This window comes from Macrobrachium nipponense, chromosome 17, assembly GCF_015104395.2.
Source record: "Macrobrachium nipponense isolate FS-2020 chromosome 17, ASM1510439v2, whole genome shotgun sequence".
NCBI classification, from domain to species: Eukaryota; Metazoa; Arthropoda; class Malacostraca; order Decapoda; family Palaemonidae; genus Macrobrachium; species Macrobrachium nipponense.
Genome location: NC_087210.1, coordinates 57,222,063 through 57,248,635, shown reverse-complemented (window position 1 = coordinate 57,248,635; position 26,573 = coordinate 57,222,063). Strand labels below are relative to the sequence as shown.

At 39.0% G+C, this 26,573-nt stretch overlaps 1 protein-coding gene across 1 annotated transcript in view; it reads left to right on the top strand.

The window, feature by feature from the left end:
- LOC135196251 (RNA pseudouridylate synthase domain-containing protein 1-like) overlaps positions 1–21,131 on the top strand; it is a 44,582-nt gene extending 23,451 nt beyond the window's left edge. The window contains exons 3-6 of the mRNA XM_064222936.1: positions 4,111–4,191; positions 4,824–5,067; positions 15,182–15,301; positions 20,456–21,131. Coding sequence (XP_064079006.1) covers positions 4,111–4,191; positions 4,824–5,067; positions 15,182–15,301; positions 20,456–20,775 — 765 coding nt within the window. The 3' untranslated portion in view covers positions 20,776–21,131. The remainder of the gene's footprint in view (positions 1–4,110; positions 4,192–4,823; positions 5,068–15,181; positions 15,302–20,455) is intronic.
- The last annotated feature ends 5,442 nt before the right edge of the window (positions 21,132–26,573 follow it).

Genomic DNA, 26,573 nt, shown 5'->3' with positions numbered 1-26,573 from the left:
TCTAAATGTTCAGCCCATGAGAAGCAGTTCTTCAGGCGGTTTTCCCCTGTGTTTTCATTACTGAAGAACGCCCCGCTTTCATTGCAACTACGACTTCTCACCGGACAGCAATGAAATATGCGGTTAGCGTTTTCAGTCATTTGTAAGCACAGGTTATGAATCTTGAGAATCCTTCTCTCGATTCGTCTGTGAAGACGTAGGTTGCATTCAATATCTACCTTCGTCTTCAACGGTACATAGTGTTGTTTCTCCCTTAGCTGAGATTCAACAACCATGAGATGTTTTGCCTTCAGGGACCTCGGTCTTCTAGAAGGCAATTGACTTTCGCCTGTTGGGCACATGCCTTAAGAGAATCATCACCTCGCTGTCCGGCATTGGTGACAAACAAATACATTATTTGTTTGGTCTCTCGGCATAACCCTTTTAAGGCGAAGGTCACGTGACTTACTCGGATGCTTTTGACAACTTGCCTCCTACCGAACGCAGTCAGTCGGCAGCTGTCAGAGCGCACGAGTCAGTTACGAACTACGCTGTTGACTTAGTTCGGTTGTTACACAGCAATCATTACTTCGTTTTAATAGCTTGTCACAGTACCCATACCATTGACACCCACCATGGAGTGTCGGTGTCCTATCCACTACCGAGAACTTCGCTGCATGGGGATAGGAGGATGCGAGAGACTCGTGGCAAACGGACAGACCAGTATGGGTACTGGACATCACCGAAGTAGAGAAGAGGAATAGGTCATGCGACTATTTCCTTCTTTTCCTCTGAGGAACTGCATGACTTCTCCTGCGAAGTCAAGCATCCAGGGGATGGGGATCCGTGACGCTCGATTTCGTACCGAACTTCGTAGCGAAGACTCAGAACCCTTCGGTCCCTGACGATTGGTTCGAGTCGTTCACAATCCCCTCCCTAATGGACTTCACCGCCTTCGATGCGAAGGAGATGCTGCCTTGTCCGCAAGAACTTCTCCGTGGCGCAGGTACTGAAGGCAGGGGTCTGGTCCAACCAGACCACATGCCCTTCCTTCTTATACCCTTCGGGATATTGCCCACAGGTCCTTGGATCTTTTTCCTTGGGACCCGTGGTGGCTGCTCAACACGTTGTGTAGCGAACCAGACCCTCGCAGGCTGAACAGCATCGAGTCCTGGTGTGACCGTAAGAATGGATGAGTGAATGAGAGTGTGACTGGCTCCTCTTCCCATCTTTTTCTTCCCCTCTACCTGTGGTTAGAGGGACACGGTCGTCACCCTGCTGGATTAGGACAAGATGCAAGGTGAGAACTCAACAGAGCCCAATCCTATTCCCTTCATCTAGGGATAGGAGGTTATATCCACCACTTCCTCCAACCAAGGGGGAGGAAGTGGATGCCAGCTTGAGACAACCCATACTTTTTGTTGCCTCTTGCAAACGGGAACAAGTTCTTGCTTGCTGGTACGAAGAGATACGCTTGCCTCTCTCTTAGTACTCGGCCCAGAGGTCTGACCATTGATCCTGCGGTGCACACCCCGATCAATCGGACAGAGGCTTGGATCCCTCCCTCGCTCTTACGACCAGGGAGGCATTCCAGGGATGGACGAACACCAGTCTGTTCATCAAAAGACTCAGATTCCTCCCACCAAGAAGTGAGTCTTCCTATTGTTAAAGGACCGATGGTTTGTATTACGTATCGGAACAAATGACAATTTGTCGAAAATTGCATTTTTCCTAACTATACAAACCTGAGGTCCTTTACATATAGTCCCTCCTCATGCCACCCCTCACTCTGCGTATTTTGCATGGGCCAAAAGCAAAAGTGATTTGTTTACCTCCCAGTCGCGCGGCGCGCGACTGTCGGACAAGCAGTTAACTACCGTTCTCCCCTTGTTCGAAGCTTACGACCGTTCCAGCTGCCGCTAGCTACTTCCTATTGTTAAAGGACCTCAGGTTTGTATAGTTAGGAAAAATGCAATTTTCGACAAATTGTCATTTTTCCATCGATGGTGCCTTAGACATAATGTCTTGCTCTAATTAGACATCTTTGACTCAAACAGTGGACTCCCTCCTCTATCTGTTGCCTCTAAAGGTTACCAAACGATGCTTACATCAGTTTTTAAGCACAGAAGTATGGACTTGTCTTCAAACCAAGATATTAATGACCTCATCAAATCATTCAACACTTCAAAGCAGAAGACTGAGTTGGTTTTGTGGAACCTAGATGTCGTGCTAAGGTGGCTCACGGGCCCACGTTTCACACCTCTGTTCTGCTTCCCTCAAGAACCTTGCTCGGAAGACAGTTTCTCATAGCTTTGGCAGCTGCCAAGCGTGTAAGTGAATCGCAAGCTATTAACAAAAGGGTAGGCTTCTCCCAAGGGGATGCAGTGTGCTCTTTCACTCTGGGGTTCCTAGCCAAGGATGAGGATCCATCCAACCACTGGCCTTACTCCTTCCATATTAAGAGTTCATTGGAAATCCTAAGCCCGGAGGAAGAGGAAGGCGTTCTTTGCCCAGTCAGAGCCTAAGGTATTCTATACAAGGTACCATGAAAAGCAGAGAACCTTCTTGTAATCTTTGGTGCTTTGCCAAGAATCCTTCTCGCCCTCTTTCAAAGAACGCCCTGTCAAATTTCTTAGAGAGACCTAACCTCTGAGGTGCATTCTCAGATCTAGGAAGACACCTTGCTGGCATTCAACATGAAAGCGCATGAAGTCTGAGCAGTCACTACCTCTCTTGCCTTTAAGTGTAATTTATCCCTTTCTGCCATTCCCAGTCGACCTTTTGGAGGTGCAAATTGATCTTTGCATCTCATTAGTACTTTAAATAAAGTTGGAGCTGGTTGAAAATTGCAGTACCCTTGGGCCATTATCAGTGACTGGCATGGTATTGGAGAAAGAAACAGGAGAGATTCTTTCTCTTTTCTGTTTCCTTGCCTTGACATATGGTGTCGGGTTTTGGGGAGTCTGGGGGTACCTTGTACCTGGAGTGCCCACCAGTCTTTATAGATGAGTAGTGGTTTTGTGGTCGGTGTACATATATCTAGTTGACAGTGTTGTCTGGTTGTTCAATTTATTGGTACTGCACCCAGGGCAAGACCACTTTTTGATACATATACGTCTTGTCAGCAATCACAGGCTAAGATGAGCACCAAACACAGGCAGCATTTACCTGCAGTAGTTCTTGTACCAGGTAAGTAAATGACAAGCATTGTTTTAACGCTAGCCATCCTTTCTATTTTGAACACTTTTAATGTTTTGGAATAGAATATGACCATTCATCCCACCCCCCTTTCAATGTGGGATTCAGCTAAAGTAATTACGTGTTAAGTTACTTATATGAGAGTGATATTTTTATTATAAAATTAAGTTTCAAGTAATTACAGAATCTGAGCCCTCCCTCCTCCCTTCTTATGGAGATAACGGCAAATCAAAACAAGCCGGCTGGCTTATTGTTGTTACCAGTAGACTCATGCAGTGGGTGGGGCTTGTCACCTTTGTGCAATGGAAGCATTAACACGATATTTTGAATTTAGGGTTTGCCTTGCGAGGCTAAAGTATTGCTGGTGTAATTTAATTTTATTATAAGAAAATATAATTTTAACAAACAAAATTAAGGTTCAAATATTTTTTACAAAAGCAAAGATTATAATATACAGTTGTGCAGTATTTAATGATTGTGAAAATCATGTTAGGAAAATGTTTGTAATTACAGTACAACACTTTGGGTAATGTTTTGCTTATTTTGAAAATTTTCTTTATTACAGTACATTACTTTGCTTTTTTACTAGTTTTTTTTATTACCTTTCTAAAGTAAATGTTTATATGTAAGATCAGTAAGTAAGGTAATGTTATTGCCATTCTAATTGAATACATGCTGTAAATGTAGTGAGCTATAGTTGAAAAAAAAGGTTAATTTTCATAATCAAATAGGGTTTAAAGTACTAGAGTACTATGCATGCAAGATTATTTCTTGCCATTCATTCATTGTCTTTGCTTTATTATAATTTTAAAATTTCAAGTGGACCTGTAAACATGTGTAGTATTTGATTTTGCAGAATTGTAAGGGATAGGATAATTTTTAGAGTAATTTCATGAAATGGAACATGTAAGCCATCCCATCTTTTCTCAACAGGTGATGTACCAAAGTCCAAACTACATTTTGATTAATAAACGATATGATGTTTTAATCAATAGCGATTCACCAGAGGATGAGGTAAGAGTTGGTAGATTTGTAGTGCAGTCAGTGCCTGTTTTCAACAATGGTCTTGATATTTGATGAAGTTTCAAGATCAAGTACATATTGAATGATATGAAAAGATAATATTTTGTAAAATAATTTTCCATATTTTGGGCAGTACATTGAGCTGTTTGCAAAGATATCTTTGAAGACTTTCTGATAATCAAGCTGTTGATATGAATATTTTTTTGTGAAGAATATGAAAATTATGTTCAAGTTTGTAATGTTTTAAAACTCCTGCTGAGTCTGTGGACTGTATGTTAAACTGTTTGCAAAAATTAGCTCTGACTTTGGACATTATATTGAACAACTTTATATTTTATTTTCCAACTTCTCAAAGAATTTTAACAGTACTTTTAATAGTATTTTATTTTAAAGCCTTTTACTTATGTTTTGGATACAATTCTCAACAGTTTGCAAGGATCTTAGTTTTTTATATACTGTATAGAATTTGCAATTTAGATAATACAGTATCCTTTTAGTACAATTCTTGGTTTGTAACCATGGGTGTATTTTCCACATCCGTAACTTCAGAGCTTTACAAACAATGTTATATAGAGTACTATACATATTTAGATTTTTTGTATGATTGCTGAATTAATTTACAGGTAACTGTACAAACTCAGTTGCGGCGTATTTTTCCTGACTTAGCTAACCCAAGGCTTGGTCATGAATTTATGTTTGCTCATCGTTTAGATTACGCTACCAGTGGGCTGATGTGCATTTCGGTTCATAAGAAAGCTGCTGGAGCTATTACCAAGTGCTTTGTTCATAAGCGTGTTGATAAATACTATTTAGCACTTGTAAGAGGCCATGTATCAAAGGAGATGCTTGATGTTTACCTTCCAATTGGTGAGTAATTTTTATGAGATTTAACCTAGTGTTTGGAATGAATCTTACCTATTGTTAAAATTAGCTTATATCTTCGCGACATTTAAATGCAATCAGCATACAAAATAAAAAAAATTCTGCTTGGCTAACCTGCTAGGACTGTCTGTAATCACCTGTTTCCCACCAGGTGGCGTTGGAATGTTTACGTCCTTGTCAGAATTCTTCATGCCGTGTCCTTATGCAGATAGTGTGAATTGGCGTTAGTAGTAATTTTGATGATTTTTGGCTAATTTTCTCATGTTTGGTATTGTGCTTTTTTTTCGGTTTTTTGCATTATGTCCTCTATAACATGCAGAGATGAAAGCATTAGGCTATATAGGACAGTTTGTGGAAACTGAATGTTTTGGTTTTACAGAATGACCACTTAGCCAATGTAAGCCTAGCTGTTGGGGCAGGAGTATGGTTTTCTTGATGTGAAGATAATGAGTCATCTGAGAGGGTGAAAATTTTGTAAAGTATCAGAAGATGCTAGAGGCTGAGAGTTAACGTTGACAGTTTGTTGGCCTGTAGACCTCAAGAACCTTTATGTTGTCCTCAGATGTCTCTGAGGCAGATTGGGGGTCATTCTGAGAAATATTTAATGTCATGGAGTTGAAAGATATACAACCTACAGCTTTTGGTAGTTTGGAATGGTCTTACACAAGCAGAATATCTAGTAAGAGACAATACGATTGCAGTCTTTCCCGACTATTCGACCTCTCAATTCTTACATAAGATGAGAAGAGATTTATTCAGGCTAGCAAAGAAAATTCCTTTTCCTTTGGACAGAACTCAGCAACATCATTCCTTTACCTCATTTTGTCCTAGGGAAAAACATTGGTATTGAAGACCAACTCAGCTGAAAGGGCAAGGTCTTCAGTCAGATAGTCTCCTCTTCCTCAGGTTTGCCAGAACCTCTGGGGAGACCCAAAAACTAATCTGTTCGCACTACCCAAAACACTACTTTCCCAATTTACTGCCCTCCATTCCAGGATCCTCAGGGATGGCTGTTGATACCTTCCTTCAGAATGGTCGAATCTAGACCTTTATTCTTTTCCTCTGTTGGCTGTTTTGACGAAATACTCAAATAGGAAGATTTTGATAGCTTGTTGGTGGACCCAAAGGTAATGGTTCCCTAATTTTCTTTCCTGGTGGTAGATGTTCCTCATTCTTCCATTCAGGAAAGACCTTCTCAGACATTCTTATTTAAGAGGATTCCATCAAACCTCTACATGCTCCATCAAACAGCGTGGGGATTGTCATTGTCTGTTAGAGCTAAGGGCATTACTAGCAATCCTCAAATCTAGAAGGCCCTCCACTGTTCAATTTCTGTATCGACAACAGTGGTCCCCTGTAGCCGGAGGTATTGCCATTGGTGCATCTCATGCAGTGCACTGTAGGCATTACTTCAGCTTCTTTGCAGCATGCCTTAGCCCCAGCTGCAACCCCTTTAGTTTACTGTACCTCCTTTCTTATTCTCTTTCTTCCATCTGACTCCACCTTTTCCTAGCAGTAGTTTGATAGTGGAACTGTGAGGTTTTCCTCCTGTTACACCTTTCAAACTTTTAGTGTCAATTTCCATTTCAGCATTGAATGACTTCATTGGTCCCAATGCAATAACAATGGTCAGTTTATTGATCTCGGTGCTTGTCCAGTGTGATATCTAGCACCCATTCACTAGATAGCTGATTAAGTCCTGCCAGTATCTCAGGAACGCAAAGCAGTTTTCTGTCAGTAATCAAAGGATACTACTTCACAATGCATTCAGTTCTACATCATGCCGACTAGAATATTGCTCAGAATTTAATGTTTAAAGAGGTTTTCTATCTTTTGTGCTGGAAATTTCAGTCTTCTTATCATGGTTTACATTGAAATTTAGATGTAGTCACCTTTCTTGTATCTCTTGCTGTGGCAAAGAAAGTTAGTGAGCTTCAAGCCCTTTCTTGTACATGGGCTTTGTTCTAGTGGCAACCTTTCTTTTCTGTCCTTGTTAGAAGAAAAGATATAGAAATGAAAGACCTTTTCAGATTTGTAACTGTACCTTATGTAACTGCTTTGGTAGGCCATGCTGAAGTGGCTGTTTTATGTCAAGGTAAGGGGTTTTTATTAGTAAGCTTCAAGCCTTTTCTTGTTTGTGGGTGTTGTTCATGTGGCAACCTCTGTCTTTTTTGTCATTGCTTAGAGAAAAGATTATAAGTTACAGCCCTTCCCAGATTTGTGACAGTGCATAATTCAACTGCTATGGTAGGCAAGGTAGTAAGTAGTCTTATGTCCAGTTAGAACTCTGAAGTGTTTACATACTTGGACAGATATAAACCTATTAGAAGAGGAGTTATTTATCTGTGGTGATAGGAGACCAAATACTCCTATGTCCAAGAAATCTTTAGTCAATGCGCACAAAGTTGATTTCTGAGCTTTTATCGTTTTTGAAATAATCCTCATGGCTTCCATATATAAGCATATCTTTAGCTAGAGAAGGATGTCATGCAGCTCAGGGGAGATGTAATTTTTGTTGACTCACATTTGCAAAATTTTCAAATTTACCATGAGTTGTAAAGCCCTTACTCTTATCGGGACGTTTTCTCCTGAACCAAATACTATGATGGTAACCTTGCTTTCTATCTTATTAGTTGTTTGGAAATCCCATTAGTATTGAATTTTGGGAGAATGAAGGTACACATTGGTGTATAGGAGTGACCCTTCATATATGAATGTGTTAGTTGTCTTTAGTTTTGGACTGTTGGTTCGGTTATGGGCTTTCGACTCAGGCACAGGAGTCACCAGTACTCTATGAGACAGAGTCCCTTTTTCCCTGTAAGAGTCCTCTGACAAGTCTCGCTTTGAGGGCTTTACACCCTGTAGTGGTTTCTGTCTGGAGACAGTACTTGCTAGTAAGGATAGCAGAACAGGCAAGAATATTGCGAAGCTTTTTTTCCCCCCGTTATTAACAAGCTTTTAGTTTGCTTGGCTGAACATTGTTCCTCTGGCTGCACTAACCCACAAATCCTCATTCAGTGTAGTAGTCAATTAATTTTAACAGTATGTAGGTAAGATTCATTTCAAATAATGATAATTTTCATGATGAAATTAATTATTTGGACACTTACCTACTGTTGAAGTGGAAACCCACCCAGCCTACCCACATCTTAGTGAGTGGTCATGAAAAATTCTGACAAGAATATAAACATTCTAGTGCCACCTGGTGGGAAACAGGTGATTACAGAGACAACCCTAGTGTGTAAGCCAAGCAATATTATTTTAATTTTGTATGCTGATCGCACCCAATGGTGTTAAGATATAAGCTAAGTTTAACAGCAGTTAAGTATCCAAATAATTAATTTTATCATAAAAACCATCATTTTGAAGTGACTGAGGATGATTTAAGTAATGGTATTTAGATATTCATTTTGATTAAGATGTATTAGTTGGATGTTTTGATTAATCTAGCACAAGGAAGCGTTTTCATGCAAGTTACAAATCTACATACTTTAATGAAAGTTTCCATGACACAGATGGCTAAACTTTTACAGCACACTTGGCTAGCGGTAATTCTGCCAGCCTGAACCCAGTTACAGAGCCTGTTTCATGGAGCCTGTCAGCAAGAATGGAGTTAGGGCAAATCTTGAAGATTAAGTTCAATAGCTACCAAGCCGTGCAACCTGGATCTGCACTGGAAGAAGCAGGTACCTGACACATTTTGGTCAGTTGGACGACAACAGATGTATGAGCTGGTTATTGAGGGTGGAAATGGGATGACCCTTCCTGCTGCAATGAAGGGATAGTTCCATATCAATAAGTAGGGATATTTGCAAACTGGATACAAGTTTCACCTCAACTGAGGCCACATAGAATTAGGAAGGATTACCAAATAAACAACCTTCAGATTCTTAGGTCTCTTATTTACCGTATATACTCACATAACACGTGATCTTGCATATCATGCGACCCCCAAATTTTCACCCTCAAAAAATGATTTTATCACGTATCTCACGTATCATGCGAGTTAAATTTACGAGACCAAAATTTAACAATAGGCTAACCTCTTTTCCTCCTCTTTATCTATTCCATTTCTTTGTTAGAATAACCCCTTTTCCTCCATCTCTTTATCTATCCCATCTTCTAGTTAAGTTTAAAAAAGTAAAAGAGAATGCAGAAAGTATCGGTAGTAATGATATACTTGTTTGGAAAATGGCTACGCACGATAGTAAAAGAATTACGTTACAAATGACATTAATGAGAATATTTACTGATATATGTTTACATTACAGGTAGTAGTTGATTTACTACCTCAATTGGTTACGAACAACCAGTCATAAATAGATTTTGACGTAAGTTGACCCATGTTAATTTACTGTAAGAATATTATACTAGCGTAGCCTACACTAGGGTAATCAGTACCATCTTTACATGTAGGGTAGCCTAGCCTACACTACACAGCATACTAATTATTAATTTCAGCTAATTCTCTAGGTTCAATGCACATTGGCTTATGATGATTCAGTACAAAGAGAAATTGAAAAACATTTAACAAGTTACCCTCGCCTATACGATGATGATGATATTGTGGTACATATATTGTATATATACGAATACAGTAGTCTAGCCTTCAGTATATGCTGTATACTACATATACGATATAATTTAATAATTTATCAATAAAAGCAAATTTTGGAGTTTCAATGCATTCTGATTATGACATATCAGTATAAAAAAAAAAAAATGGACACGAAATGCGAATCAGATTCAGACCGACATCGGCATACCTAATTGAGCGATGTCAGGCTGCTGATGGCTACGTATATTTACAAAATAAATACACAATAAATATGAATCTTTTCTGATTCTTTTAAAAAATTATACATTACAGTATCCAATAATATTGTATGTGTTCTCATTTTATTGTATCATAAAATACTAACAAAACCGTCAATGTTTTGGTTTGGAAATCAGCTGATGGTGAATACGAGTCTATTTCTCCGTATTTAACTCATTTTGGAGAGAATTGCCTTTCTTCTAGTTAGCAAATATCTAGATACTCTACTTATATGAGAAAAGGTAATTTGTCATTATACGACCTGTTTTTAAGTCAAAATATGAATTTAAGACGTCTCGTGAACTAAAGTATTTTTTTCGTTAACAGATTGTGTTGTGGGCATGTTTATTGTGTAAAAATATTATGTGATTCCGTTCGCTATTTTCACTTCATTTCATCGTAGTACAAACTTTGCCGTTACGTTACTTATCTTTTATCGGCGTGAAAACAACAGTAAAATGTGTTCTTTCAAGACCTGAAGTTTTGATTAAAATCAGTTTCTCTCAATTTTATCTACGGTTGTGTTTGATGGCATAAGTTTACTGGAGTTATATCCTTGTTGCTGATGCACGATAATAGTATTATGTATATTGAAAAAGAAACCCACAAAATCACTTTGTAACTTGTTTACTTCTAAGTATTTACATTTAGTTTGACTACACATTCGAGTACTTTCAGGCCCTATCTGTGGCCCATTTTCAAGAGATGTTTGGGATGTTAGCCTGGGTCAAGGCCCAGCAGTCTTCTGGAACTTCTTCTCGTTGTGCTGTCATTTATGTGATGGCTGTTCTGGTTTCCTTGAGAGTTGCCAATCCCCTCTTGTCCCTCTGATATCCTGAGCTGATGGTCAATGGGATTAATCCTTGAGGTAAGGGTATGGTCACCAGAAGTCTGTTGGGCAGGAAACCTAATCTCCAGGTCAGCAGGGTCAATCTTAGTTTCTTTTGGTATCAAAGCTCGGCTTATGGGATCTTCTGAGGTAAAACCTTTGTTTTCTTCTATTACTTTAATCTCTCTGATGAGTGCACCTTCTACTACCCTCCTGTGACTAATTTTGTTGCTTTTGTATATAAGCCTACTGTTTTTGAAAGCCATCGTATGGTCATTTTCCCAACAATGCCTAGCTATAGCACTCCCCTGAGAATTAAGTTGTATTGCCCTTCTATGTTCTTGGATTCTAGTCCTTATTCCCCTTCTTGATTCCCCCACATATCTGTCTCCACAATTGTTGCAATTGATTATGTATACCCCCACTACATCATCTGTATTACTGTCTTCTCCTTCCAATTTATTTGTACATACTTTGTTTTTTACGGTATTATCAAGGTATATACAAATAGTATTATAGCCATACTCGCTATGGATAAAAGATTGGCAAGGGCATATAGTGCTAAATTTAATCTGTAAGTTTTAGCTGAAGTTAAGAAAAGAATGTTGATACGCTAACGACTGTTATCGTGCATCGGCAGCATAGATTAAACTTTCGCAAACTTCGGTATAGTACCATCAAACTCGACCGTAAACAAAATTTGAGAGAAACATGTTTTAATCAAAACTACTGGGCATGAAAAAAACACATTTTACTGTTTTCACTCCAATAAAAGATTCTGATGAGATAAAATGAAAATATCGAACGGAATGTTGATTTTTGTTTACGCAATAAACATGCCCTCAGTGCCATCTACTAACGAAAAAAATAACTAAATTTTGTTCACAAACGTTTTCAAGTGATATTTCCACTTGAAAACACTTTGTATAACGTAAAATAACCTTGTCTCATATAAACATAGTATCTTGAGATTCATTTGCGCTAACTAGAGGCAAGAAAGCGCTCTGATTTGAGTTTAACACAGCAAAACAAACTTACTTTGCAATCGCCCTCAGCTGATTTCCAAAACAAAACATTGATTGCTATGTTTGTATTTTATAATAAATTACATACAAATAGTAATATATGAAAATACATATAATATTGGATGCAGTGAAGTAAAACAAAACTTTTTAAAATATCCATGGAAAAGATGCATATCTATTATGTTTGTATTTTATCATATGATACTAATATATGATTATTACATTCTTGAATTTTATATCTCATGTAAGATGCGACCCCCTTAAAATTAGCTCTAAAATTAGGGCTTCAAAAGTCACATGATAGGCGAGTATGTAAGGTAACTTGTCATTAAATAAAATTCACAATGTCAAGACTAATACAATAATAATAAGAATAAAAGTAACAAGTCATAGAAATTTTTAAAATATGAAAGAGTGGTATAGAGAAGAGGACTGAAAGTTAATACACTGTATGCAGTAATCAAAGCTTATTAAGATTGTTAAGGAAGCAATTGAAAATAATTGTTAGTAGAGTGGATGGTGTGTGATAGGTTTAGGGGTGAACTGAAAGTTTAGGTTGAATAAGGGGATTTGATGCCCAAAATCTCTTATGACAAACAGGTGAAGAGAGAGGTGAAGCACGATATAGTGGTAGGACAGGCTTCAAGAAGACATAGAACATTTCTGTTACCTTGAGGGCATAATGGACTGTGAAACAGGTATTGAAAATTTTTAAAGAAAATAGTATGAAGGAAGTGTTGGATTGCTAGACCACTGGTATAAAAGTCTCCCATTAGTTCACATAGAAAAAAATTATGATGCAAATACATAGGTTTTTTTTATATAAGAATGGAAGAGATTTTGAAGAGGTTTGACTACTGCAAGCTTAGATTCATGGCATTAATTGTGCAGGGAAGAGAGTATAAATGATGATGTTGCAAAGAGGTTTGGTGAGCAGAGGCTTACAAAAAGACCGTCTCAAAGAGTCAGATGACTTAGGCATGTGATAAGGAAGCAAAAAGAACAGTATGTAGTAGAAAGATTACCAGGAAAGCCCAGAAAACCTTAGAGAAAGAGTATGGGGAAGGTAGAGACCATATGCGTATTTAAGCAGAAAGTATACAGAACATATTGTTAAACAGTGATTAAACTTCTTTGGAACTTTACCTAGCTACCATGGTGCCTTCACATTGATGGTAATCTTTGTTAACTTTTACAATACATTATTAAAGCATGTTAGCAAGTTACACTGGCTCATGGTTGAAATAACCTAAATGAAATGATGGTCATTGTGATCATCTTTGATAGGAAATTACTTATCTGAAAGACTTGGTATGAAAGACAATGCTCATGACCCTCTTTCTTTAGTAGAAGACAAAGCTACACTTCTTTGTGTCGGTTAATATTCTACACAAAAGGATTGTGAAAAATATCATCCTGTTTTGGTAAAATATCCTGTTTTGGCTAAGGCAATTGAGCCCCAGAACCTGCAAGTTGGATTCAGAGATGGATTAAGATCTTACAAGGGTCGATATACAGGAGATTGAATCATTGAGTGTATTTTTGGTTTTTAGAGATTGAATTTCATGTTTGAATTGTTAATGCAGGTTGTTGAGATTGAATTTCATGTTTGAATTGTTAATGCAGGTTGTTGCAGATAAGTCAACATTCTCATTAGTGTTACTAGTTGTTGGCTGTAAGTGTTACGAACCGAGAGAGGTCCGCTTCAGGTTCAATATGAAATAAACAAACAAACAAAAATTCAACACCAACAGTTGAAACTGGGGATACGATATAGAAAGAAACACTAACACTAACGCAACAAAGGTTTATTTACAAGCTTACTAACAAAGATAAATGCATGAACTGTGGGAAACAGTGAGGTAATGAGAGTACTTGCCAACCAGTTTTGCAACTCGAAACAATGGCTTCACAAAAGGAGAACTCTAATTGTAGACGCCTTCTTGCCTCCGTATTGCAGATAATAATGTCTACTCTTGATACTTGAAGGGCAGGAACTCCCCAAAACCTCTAGCAGAACGTTCCTTCTCTGAAGTCTTGCACAACGTCAAAATAACTCTGTCGTCCACTCTTGAAGACGACTTGACCAGAATTCAACCAACTCTCGAACGACTTTTCCTCTGATCCTTTGTCCTGGTTCCTTCTTCTCTTATCTCTCTCTGACGATCTCTGCTGCTGATCTCTCACTGATAATCTGATCTGTGGCTCTAACTGATGATCTCTGATCTCTCCTACTTCGTCAGTCGTATTTGTAAGGCATCCTGGGGGCGGGGCCTACGGCGAACGTCACAGGCTCCCGAGATTACTAGAACTTCTTAGAAGTTTCTCGACGAAGTATTGCATCAGAAATCGCGGCGTTCCTCACATCACGTCAGTGTCTGTCAAGTTCCATAACACTCCTGCCGATTCTAGAACCATCGTGAGAACAGGCGCTTCCAACACGCGCGCGAAAGCATCCGTGCTGCAGAACTTCTTGAAGATGCGTTTTCCTTTCCTTTAACACGTAATTCTTTGCTATGAAGCGATTATCATGACAGTAAGGTAGTTCACTGTCTCCTAATATCACCTTTATTTTACTACTTAACCTTAAGCTCATTGCAAACAGAGCCATTCTGCATGTATCACACACACATGGTAAGTTTATTTGATGTGTGGTGCTGTGTTTAGAGTAGGTATTGATAGTAGAATACCACAACTCTAAGAAACTCCTAGATAACTCTGCCAAGCTAAGAAAAGTTTTACTACATAAATGAAGTTGATGCCAAAATCTTTATTAACTTACGGGTACCACATTATTGCTGGATGAAGTTTGTATGAAAATAGTAAGTAAAGAGCCTAGGAATTATCATCTTTCTTCCAAGCAGTCATGTACCTTTATGAAAGGAAGAGGATTGGTAATTTATTCAAATGTGCAAGAATTTAAAACATTTGCTTCACAAAAACAATTCTTTAACTATTAGAGTGCCATCTTGCCATTCCCTTCAGTTGGTACACTTTTGTGGTCTACAAATAGTGCAACATGGATCTTTCCTCATAGTGGAGGTCATCATGAGCATCTTGATACATATTTATTCACTCATTTAATCAGTGAAGTCAGTAAAATAAAGAGGTCTGTATGTATGATACATAAGTTTAAATTGCTTTTTTTTTTTTTTTTTTTTTACTTTTGTATGTTTAAATTGTCACCTAAAGTTTATTTAGGTTTTTCATTGACAAAATCTTTTGTAGCTCATTTATAATGAGAAACATGTAATTAGTGTTGTGGTGCATCTGTTGCTTGTTTCAATTTTTTTTTACTGTATTCTCTCTGATTTCATACCCGGTGATCCTAGAGTTTTTTTTGTAATTATTTATCATCGTGGAGGATTACCAGGGATCTTAGTAATGGCTAGAAAAGACAAATATTCTTTGTGACACGCTTCTGTACAGGTAATGATATTCGTGAAGAATGGGAAGGGATTAGGATGGCAACACCACTGAGTCCTTATGCTGGTCGATGTAAAGCAGCTCACACTCGTCTTTTGGTGCTTCAGAAAGGACTATATAACAGTAAGTTGTTAGCTTTATGAAGATTGGATTCTAATTACAAGGCATATTAGAGACATTTTGGTATTTTTGCTGATCTGTTTTTATTCAGAAGTTGTTGTTACTTAGTTAAATCAAATACGTATTTGATTTTAGATATTACAGTACTACCCCACTTTTTCACGGGGATAGGTTCCAGAACCCACCACAGAAATGCAAAATCCACGGAAAGGCAAAGCCTCTCTAAAACGCTTATTACATACTGCTAAATACCATGTACAGTGCTTCCCCATTTTTTTGCAGTGGTAGGTTCCTGAACCCACTGTAGAAATGCAAAATCCCCTACAAAAATGCTTATAACTGCCAAATACCTTGTACCCCTTAAAGTTATAACTATCTATTTTAAAAATCCTCTGCCTAATTTAGTATATCAAACAGAAATACACCCCAAACCATCATCCCTAAACACTAAGCCATCTTAGATTAGTACCCTTTTACAACTTTTACTTGTGTATGTGCCCCATAAAATACTTATAACAATGATTTACTAATTTGAAATGTTAACATTAATGTAAATACAATTAAATATCAAGAAAATGTTTCATACAAATTAAATAAATCTGTTTTATAGAATGTTTGACAGGTAATCAAGTTACCCCTATACTTCATAGTAGTGAAGTCGTCCCATTCTCCTTATAAGTATACGTATTGGTAAAAACAATTAAAATTATCACCAATTCGCTTCTTTTTGTAGAGCAGGGCTGTTTCACTAACTACTGTAGTTTTTCTTATGATGTTCTTGACTAAATACTGATTTTTATGATAAAAATAATTTGCATTGTTCTTTTCTGTAGTAATGTAAGATGTATTTAAAATGTTACAGTGAGGTATATTTGGATGATAGAACATATTATACAATATTTAAAACACTAATTATTTTCATTTTATATTTCGGTAATAGGAGACTAGAAAATAAAATGAAAATAATTATCGAATACAGTGGTACCTCGAGATACGAAAGGCTCAACTTATGAAAAACTCGAGATATGAAAGCAAATACGAAAAATTTTACGGCTCTATATACGAAAATTGTTCAAGACATGAAAGGTTGTTGCTGTAAAGTCCGAGATTCGCCCGGACCACTGATAACAATTTTGAAACTCGCGCACCGCCAACTGAGTAGACTCGCCACCATCCTCCCGCTCTCCCATTGGTTCCTGATGCTAGTCACTGCCATGAGATCCTTCTCTCCTATTGGTCAGCATCCCTCCCATGATGCATCTAGGTAGCGGCGTGCTTCTCCGGCCACTGCACGGCATCATCGGCATCGTAAGCATGCGGTATTCGTTCGTTCTAACAATTTCGTTTATTAATGTAAATTCGTTAGTGATTACGTTGTAGTATACTTTATCGTGTTGTGTGAGACCTTTACTACATATGTATATGTACTACATAACATAATTTACAGTATATATACGTAGTCATGGGTCCCAAGAAAGTTGAAATTCACGGAAAGAAGAGGATGCTCTCTTTGGAGACCAAGATCGAGATTATCAAGAAGTATGAAGCTGGTATGCGATTGAGTGTGATCGCCAAGGAATACGGCCGAAATCCGATGACAATATGCTCCATCCTTAAGCAGAAGGATGTCAACAAAGCAGCTACAACTTCCAAGGGCGTGACTATTTTGTCCAGCAAGAGGACCCATGTGCACGATGAAATGGAAAGGCTTCTTCTTGTCTGGATAAAAGACAAAGAAATTGCTGGCGATACGATAACGGAGACGGCAATCTGCCACAAGGCCAGCACTATTTTCGGTGATTTGATTGCAATGCCCAGGCCAAAGATGACGGAGGAGAAGGGACATTAACGCCAACCCCAGACTTCAAGGCTTCGCATGGGTGGTTCGAGAAATTCTGTAAACGGACTGGCATCCATTCGGTGGTGTGGCATGGGGAGGCGGCCAGCTCGGACACGAAAGCAGCCGAAGCCTTTAAAAAGACGTTCGACGAGATGATGATCAAGGAAGGCTACAGTTCTCAGCAAGTCTTCAACTGTGATGAGACTGGCCTTTTTTGGAAAAAAATGCCTCGTCGGACGTACATCACACAGGAAGAGAAGAAGCTACCCGGGCATAAGCCTAAGAAAGACAGGCTTACGCTCGCACTTTGTTCCAACGCCAGTGGGGATTGCAAGGTGAAGCCCCTACTGGTGTATCATTCCGAGACTCCTCGAGCCTTCAAGGCCCACAAAATGCTTAAGGAGAAGCTTCCAGTGATGTGGAGGGCTAATGCAAAAGCCTGGGTAACGAGGCTTTTGTTCACGGAGTGGGTAAATCTGTGTTTCGGCCCGACAGTGAAGAAATTCTTGGAAGAGAAGCGCCTCCCCCTGAAATGCCTGCTGGTGTTGGACAATGCCCCTGCTCACCCTCCTGGCCTCGAGGAAGATATCCTAGCGGAGTATTCCTTCATCAAGGTTATTTCAAGAGAAATTTCGACATCACCGATACCACAAACCTCACCTTGTGTGAATTTTGGAAGGAGCATTTCGATATCGTAATATGCATCCGACTCATCGACCAAGCTTGGCAGAGGGTTTCGAGGCAAACCTTGAATTCCTTGTGGAGGAAACTCTGGCCTGATGCCGTATCCGCCCAAGACTTCGAGGGATTCAAAGTGAGCGAAGCTGGTGCTGCAGATTCAGGAACAGTTGACGATCCTGAAACTGTTTCGCAACCAGATCTTGACGAGATTGTTGCACTCGGCAAGTCCATGGGGCTGGTCATCGACGAGGACGACATCAATGACCTTCTCAAGGAGCACCAAGAGGAGCTTATGACGGATGACCTGAAGGAGTTGGAGGCCATGCAACATAACGTCGTTCAAGAGGAGTTCTCTAGCAGCGGTGAGGAGGAGGACGACGACTCTATGACAACGGCAGAAATTAAGGATGCTCCAGCTGCTTTTCATAAGGTGCAATCATTCGTAGAAAAGATACACCCCGAAAAGGCTTACACAGGTCGTATGCTTGCACAGTTTGATGATGTTTGCCTGAGTCGTTTCAGGAACATTGTGAAAAGTAGGCAGAAGCAATCTTCCTTGGATAGTTATTTTTTAAAGAGGCCTTCAGTAGGAGTAGTAAGCAAAATGGAAGAACCAAGTGATACTAAAAAACAGAAAGTTGAAAGTGGTGATGAAGTTGAAATTTTGTATAAAAAAAAACAAAGTATAAAAAAGTAAAAAAAAAAAATGTAAAAATCAAAAAATGAAAAAAAAAATTTTAATTTTAAGTTTTTTGTAAAGTTAAGTGTTACAGTTTTGTTAATGTGTTTCGTAAAGTTTAGTTTATGTTTTCCTTACATTTTTTTGTGTGTTTCGTATGTATCTGCCGTTTGTCCTCCTCTGTCGCCACTTTCGGAGATAGCCTCACTCAAAAGGTAAGCTTCCACATTTTACTACATACGTACGTATGTACGTACAGTATTTCTTGTATACCATGTACACTAATACACTTTATTTACAGGTACTATGTAGTACATATTAGCAGTACCTATTAAGTTAGGTATTGAATGGTCCAAATTGTTGTAGTATTTCATTGTTTATAGGTCAATTTAGCTTTATTATGAAATTTACTGGGGTGTTTTTGGAGGGCTTGGAACGGATTAGCCATTTTACATGTAAAATGCGGTTCAAGATACGAAAAGCTCATGATACTAAGGCCGCCTCGGAACGGATTAATTTCGTATCTCGAGGTACCACTGTATTTTAAATATTGTACAATATGCTCTATCATCCAATAACACTTTACAGTAACATAATGTCAAAAACATCTTACATTACCATTAAAGAGAGAGAGAGAGAGAGAGAGAGAGAGAGAGAGAGAGAGAGAGAGAGAGAGCTGAATCTACACCTGTTGTGTTCAGTCTGGGGCCCAACCTGGTATGAGCTTAATATATACACTAAATCATAAGTACACAGTAAATCATTTTTATCGTAAAAATCAATATTTAGTCATGAACACAATATGAAAAAGTACGGGCAGTCCCCAGTTATCGGCAGTCCCAGTTGATGGCGGTCGGGTTTTATGGGGCTTGTCTAGTGCCATAAAATTGGCAATTTATGGCGCTATAAGGGCCAAGTTTTGGTTCGGCGTCATAAGGTACCATTAACTGGTTATCGGCGTTGTTAACCGAAACTTGCGTAATTTGTCGAGTTTCGGTTAATGGCGGTTTTCTATTATCAGCAACCCGCCGAGAACGGAACCCCCGCCAGTAACTGGGGACTGCCTGTACAGTATTAGTGAATAAATAGCATTGCTCAATGGGAAAAAAAGCCAATTATGTAATGTAGTTTTTAGATACAGTCCACAGAAAATATCTGCGAATTCGTGAAAGTTCCCACAGAAAAGAGAAAGATATGTTCCACAAAACTCTGCAACAAAATGAACCATGGAAAAGTGAAGCGTGAAAAAGTGGTGTAGCACTGTACTCCTCTAAAACACTTAATAACTTCCTAATTTAATATGAAAAAGAGTGAATTAGTGATAATTTTAGAGATACAGTCCATAGAAAAATTTGTGAATTGGATAAAGTTCACGCAGAAAGATGAAAAATATGTTCCACAAAAATGAGCAACAGTGAAGCTTGAAAAAGTGGGGTAGCACTGTATTCTGGGAAAGTATAGCACTGATCATTTAATTTTTTTCTCTCAAAGCATAATTAATATGGGACTTGAAGAATGTTGAGATTGTAACTTAGTCATGCTTGGCATCAGAAGCAACTACGTACTCTGCATATTCATGTGTAGTATTTGGAAAATAGCTTGGTTTGTTTAAGCTAACTACTCTCTCAGTTGCTGTATTTATCATTTTTACATATGCAGGTTTAATCTGCACTTCTAAGGTTTCTGCAACTTTTTAATAGCTTATGAATTTTGATAATTAATTCATTGAATATGATTCACAGCTTTTTAAGACAGATCATTAGTAATCTCTTTGATATACTATGGAAATAAGTTTGCAAAAACCTTTTTATTCAAACAAATTAACTGAAATTCATGAAAAAAATGTTTAACGTAGTAGTAACTGTGTTAGTATCTGCAAAAACTTTAATTCTAGTGTTTTGCAAATAGATTTTGTCATTGTTTTAGTAGTTTTCATGCTTAATCCATCTGTTTTTAGATTATCCAGCAACAAAACTTCTACTAAAGCCAATCACTGGAAGGAGGCATCAGCTTCGTGTTCACCTCTCAGAATCTGGCCACACAATTGTTGGAGACTTCACTTACTCAAATCGTCGTGATCTCTTTCCTTACAGAATGTTTCTTCATGCCTATAGACTTGTTGTACCAACCGAATATGAACATATTGATGTGAGGACAGATGATCCTTTCACAGAAAATGATCCTCGAAATAAATGGACTGTTGTTGAGACACTGAATACTTTAAATGAGGAAACTTTTACAAAGTTAAAGCTAGGTAGAAAATGGTATAAAAAATAAAATCATCAGAAATGATTTAAAATCTTAAATGTTCTTTGATACCTCTAAACTGCTAATTGCATTGAAATCTTGTTATGCATGTTATTGTGATGCTTTCTTGATGCATTTTTCTGTACATAATTATAACAAATGTTGAATATATACAGTTTGTGTATATATTTATATACATAATAAATAAAACAGTGATGCTTCTTGTTGAAATCATCATAATAATGAAAAAAAATATGTAGATATATTTGCTTACATACCACTAAAATGAGCTTTTTACCTTTACAAGATACAGTGCTCAAGACTATCATCTGTGATACAATGAATTGTTAATGTTGTTAATCTATTTATTAAACTTTTTTATTATTCTTGTTTCTTTTATTTTCACATTAGTTCTACAAATGGTCAGGTCAATGTTTTATGGGTATTTCTGTGTGCTCTTTCTCAAAGATCTTGTAGCTTTTCCTACCTCTGTAGTTGCCACCCTGTTACTTTCATATTTGTAAATCCACGATTGCTTCTCTCCTTTTCAATAAGTGCCAAGACCATTTCAATATCTTATATACAAATCGGTCACAAGTTTGTAAATGTTTAATCTTTTAGCTATTTCCTTGTTTGCAACACTCCCCTGTGTTCACAGCCACGAATCTACCTTTTGTGGTCGCACCTCTAGTGTTTAAACTTTTTCCAGGGCCATTGTCTCTGCTGCACAGGTTTTAAAACTCCAAATATTTTGCTTTTTTTACTAATGGTTTGCTGTTTTAGGTCCTTTACATTAGGAACTGCTTTACAGCAAAGCTGGAACACTGCTGTCAAAACTCTTGAACAAGGTGGTTAGGCAGTAACTACCGTCCGGTAGGCGGGAAGACCCATGTGCCTGGATGTAAACATTCCACTCTGTCTTTAAGCTCAGGTTTCAGATTGAGGGGTGGCCTGACGGGGGCATTAGTGTAAAGGACCTCAGGTTTGTACAGTTAGGAAAAATACAATTTACTTTCAAAAACTGTGATTTGTTCCTACACAATATACAAAACCTCGGTCCTTTACATTAGGAAGACTCACTTATTGGAGGGATGAATGTGACAGTCTTAGAACTGACTGGAGTTCAACACATCTAGGCTACTCCTGGTCAAAAGAGCGAGGAGGAGTGCCGTGCCTCTGACCAATTGTTTGGAGTATAAGAACTGCAAGATCAGGAGTCAGACTTCTGGGCCTTTTCGAAATGATTAAGGAATTGCAACTTATGAAAAAGGATGGAAAGAATATTAAAGAGTTGGAGACATTAATGCAAACATCCGAGAAGGTTTGCTGTATTGCCAGAGTCTCCTTCAGCTTCTTCCTAGAGGAAGGAGCGGGATTGCTTCTATAATTTGTATAAGAAAAATAAAAAGGAAGCGCGATGTGTAGACTTACCATATCAGGCGCCAGTCCAGAAAGTATAGGTTTGAGTCCTATTCTCAACCCAAAGGAAGAGAAGTAGAAGGAGGAGGAGGAGAGGTCAGTCACTCTTGAATCCTTCTAACCTTTAGAAATGCACACCTTCGGCGAGATCCAACCTGTCCCCTTAAAAGAGCCAGGTAAGAAAACACAACGGGTTGTGTAACCACCATAGGTCCAAGGAAAAAAGGTTCCAAGGACTTGTGGGCAAAGACCAGAAGGAAGGAAGACATGAATGTGGTCCTGATGAGACCACATCTATCCTCCAGTCCGACATATTCCTCAGAATGCAAGGAAAGGACTAAGTCACTGGTACTATGTGCTTTCAGGGAAAGTGTACATGTGACGTCATCACCAGCTGCAGAGAACCTCCTACCGATCTTGCAAGACCAGGAGAAAGACGTGTCCTTAGACACTTCTCCCTTGGCAAGTCAGTACTACTGGAGAAAGGTTATCGACATCTAAGTCAAGGGTGTCGAGTCTTCTGCAGGTACAGTAACATGTCAATCAGACAAAGTAATGATTGATCTGGATCATCAAATACAAAGTCAAAGGCACGGGGAATCAGGAAGGATTCGAATCTGTCAACAGATGCTGACTGACTCAGAGTTCATTATGACATTTGAAATGTAGTCGAGACGTGGTACCTGCCTTTTTAAGAGTGATGATGAAGACAATCCATGCAAATCTTTTATCCTCTTCACCAATGCCAGAAAGAGATGAGACGCGGTCTTTGAAAAACAAAATGGTCCGATGATACCGCAAGGGCATGTGCACCCTAAACTAGAGTCAAATGCCATCTAGAGAACTGAGGTCCCTTTGATGGCAAGACAGAGAGAAGTTTCTCATCAGTAGTTGAATCGTAACAGAGGAGAAACAATACTACTTACATGAAAGACTAGCGCGAATCTGGACTTGCGTCTTTCACAACTGAATTGGTAAGAAGTTAACTCTCATGATTCTGGTCAGAGGAAAAGTCAAGTCAATGACGCCAACCAGTGAAGACACGGCTCTAATCCATGGAATGTTACAGAGGACTGAAAGAGTTTTTCAGCTATTTCATTGCTGCTCGGCGAGAAAGCTTGTGCTTGCAATCATGGCTGGAAGTCTTTTCGCTGTGAAAACATGGGGATTGTATTGCCTGAAGAACCGCTTCTTGTGTCACTTATACCAAAGATTGATTCAGGGAAGAAGTCTTCTCAATACCCTGGAAGCAGAGCTAGCAGGTCAGGTGACAGGCGAAGTCTTCCGTCATTCATTTTCAATTTGGGGTGAACAAATATTAGTTGAACACCTTATGAGTTAGAAGAATATATATGGAAGACAAAACTATTGAGTTTGTCTGAAAAAATCATTCTGAGTCATCGCAGTGGCCCATGGTCAGTTGCGACAGAGCAGAAGACTTCTGTTATACCATCAGGTAAACAGAAAGATGATGATAAGTCTACTGAGACATATCTCTGGCTGATGATTCTCGCAATGAGGTGTGCGGAGCACAAGACAGGAACAAAAGAGAATCAATTCTGTCCATGGACCTTACGACAGAGGAGAAACAATACTAAGACAAACAATGTGTCCATGAGAAAGCAATACCCTGCCCCTCACACGACTCTGGGGGCCGAGTTGCTTAGTAGTACATTCCAACCTGGAATGTGTTTGGCTTACAGAGCTATTGAGTGCACTACAGTTACGCTCGAGCTCCTGTACGTATATTTACCATTAGGAGCTTGGGTAATAAATTGATATGTAGCACCCCATGTAGGCAAAACTTTGAGGTCGGAAAATTCACGTAATAAAGACATCAATGGAAAGAGGAAGATATGCAAATGCACATGGTAAAAAAAAAAATAATAAAAAAATTTTCCCTACCTTCCATGAGAAGTTGAATGGTGAGGCCTCTTTTACAAGACAATCGTAAATTTGACTAACTTATGTATATTTTTTCTAATAGATAATTTTATTTCATTTTGTAAAATTATAATTCTAGCTCACACAATATCAAAACAGATAGGAAATAAGATCAGTAACAAATTCTTAGCATATTTGTTGAAAAATACATAAATTTACCAAGAACGAAGATTCAGTACCAAGAACTAAGATTCAGTAACTGTTTTTATTTGTACATGTTTTTTCAAATATTTCTTTGCACTTCTCTTTGTAAAATTACATTTACAACTGATATACTTTTTCGAATATTTCTTTGCACTTCTCTTTGTAAAATTACATTTATAACTGATATACTATCATAAAAGACAAGAACAAAAACCAACAGCAACCCCTTGGTATAATTATGAGCAAATTTACAAAAGGACATCATGTGAGATGGAAACGCACTATTCTACCTTCAAGTCAGAAGCAGAACTGAAGTCATGAGACACCAGACTTGTGATATTAGCCAGTGTAAAAGTTGCCAATAGTGAATTTATGGACTATAGAAGATTTGGCACCTCTTTCCCAGCCATCCACCACCCCAAGCCTGTTATTACTACTCCCGAGGAGCAATCCGTCCATTAAGGGTTAACTGAAATGAGAGGGAATAAAACCTTTTGTTCGGCAATAAAGCCTCTCCTGTTGTGTTGTTGCTTAACAATACCACTGGATGTCTCAAAATCAAACCTGTAAACTCCCAGGAGGCCTGAAAGGCTGCCATGAGTTTCAGGATAATTATGAGAGGGTGATTATCATCTTTGTCACACACTTAAAGGTAATTGTCCTTACGTATGCACCCGTTACTCGGTCAGTGCATCTGATAACAGACACGTCGCAAAAAGAGTATACAAGTACAGTGGTCCCCCGTATTCGCAGGGATGCGTACCAGACCCCCGCGAATAGTTGGAACCCTTATAAAATTGCTTAAAATGGCCTATTTTGTTAGTTAAAACTCTAAAAACACACTAAACATTTTTGTACCTGGTTTTTTTAATAGTTTTATCACAAAAAGTGCATTTTATGATGAAATGTAGAACGTGAATACGGGGCTCCACTGTATATTCAAAGGCTCCTTTTGATTGAGCACCAGCCTAATTCCTTCCTCATCCTACAAAAAGGGAAAAGGAATAAGGACTGGTGCAGACCTCCTTCATTCTCTAATGAAGAAAGTGGAGGCAAAGCTGTCCCGAAGTGAGGCTTCTATGGTGACAACAGGATACTGAAGACGACTAGCTCTGGCTGAACTGGTCGTTCCCAAAACGGATAACTGGGAAGGGGGAAGTTTGATACTTCCTGAGTGATATCCATCCTGAACAGCTGGGGTGTACGTCTGGCGAGATCCTAAGACCGAACCAGGAACTTATGCTAAGGTCACACATTCACGTATCAACGCACGCATGCCCATGCATGAGCGGAAATTGGTAGTTGGCAACAGCTTACGTCAGTAAACCATAAATGTTCTGTAAAACATACGTAAAATCGTGGACGTACAGTGACGGGTCGTACGGGCGCTAAGCTCTACCCACAGGAGCACCATAGCCCACTCCAGTTTTGAAATGTTTAAAACAAGTTGTGGGTGGTCACGCCAAATGTCACCTGACGTAGCTCCAGGCATTGGATGTGGGACCCATGGTGACTGCAGCGAGGTAGGCGCTGGAGCCACCAGCATTGTTCGCCGCCGCTTTTTTCTTCCCTCCGCGAAGCACGTGGGCCTCCTAATTGTGCTGTAGCCTACGGGGAAACCGATTCACACATTTACAACCCTGTACGACGTGGCAATGCTGTAGTGTGGTATAAAAGGTCAGGTCGGCGCCCTCAGGTCAGATGTTGTTAACGTTTCCGAGACCAGCAATCTTCTCCATGTACTCTCCACAAGGCCCTTCAAGATGCCGAACCTCACAAAACAACCAGGACGAGGGAAATGTCATCTTCCACCTACGGGAGTCGGAGTTGGATGAGATACAGAGTGATGAGCGTGACACGGAAACTCTCCATGAAGCTGCCCCAATTGACGACGGACAGAATGTTCCCTTGATCGAGACGGAGGAGAGCCAAGACATCGAAGAACCTCTGTGTCATCCTGTCGGACGAAAATGAGAGGCTGGTGGGTGAGTGACTTGAGCATGAGGCCCAATTCATATACAACAAGGGTATGGCTGCCTACAAGGACAAAGCCAAGGTGTGGAAGGCCTTTGATGACAAGGGCAAGTCACTTAGGCCACCAGTGATTGACTGGTCAATCCAGGTGAAATTCTTGTACAGCTCTGGACTTTCGGTTGCCAACTCCTCCGTCAGGTTTTCAAAGTGGCCATGCTCCATTTTTCTTTGTAGATATGGCCAAGCCCAGACCCTCCTTTGCCATCTCGTTACCTTCTCGTTTCTCCTTGCAAGATGCATCTTCACTAATTGCAACAGCATGCTGCCTTCTACATAATCCAAAATGT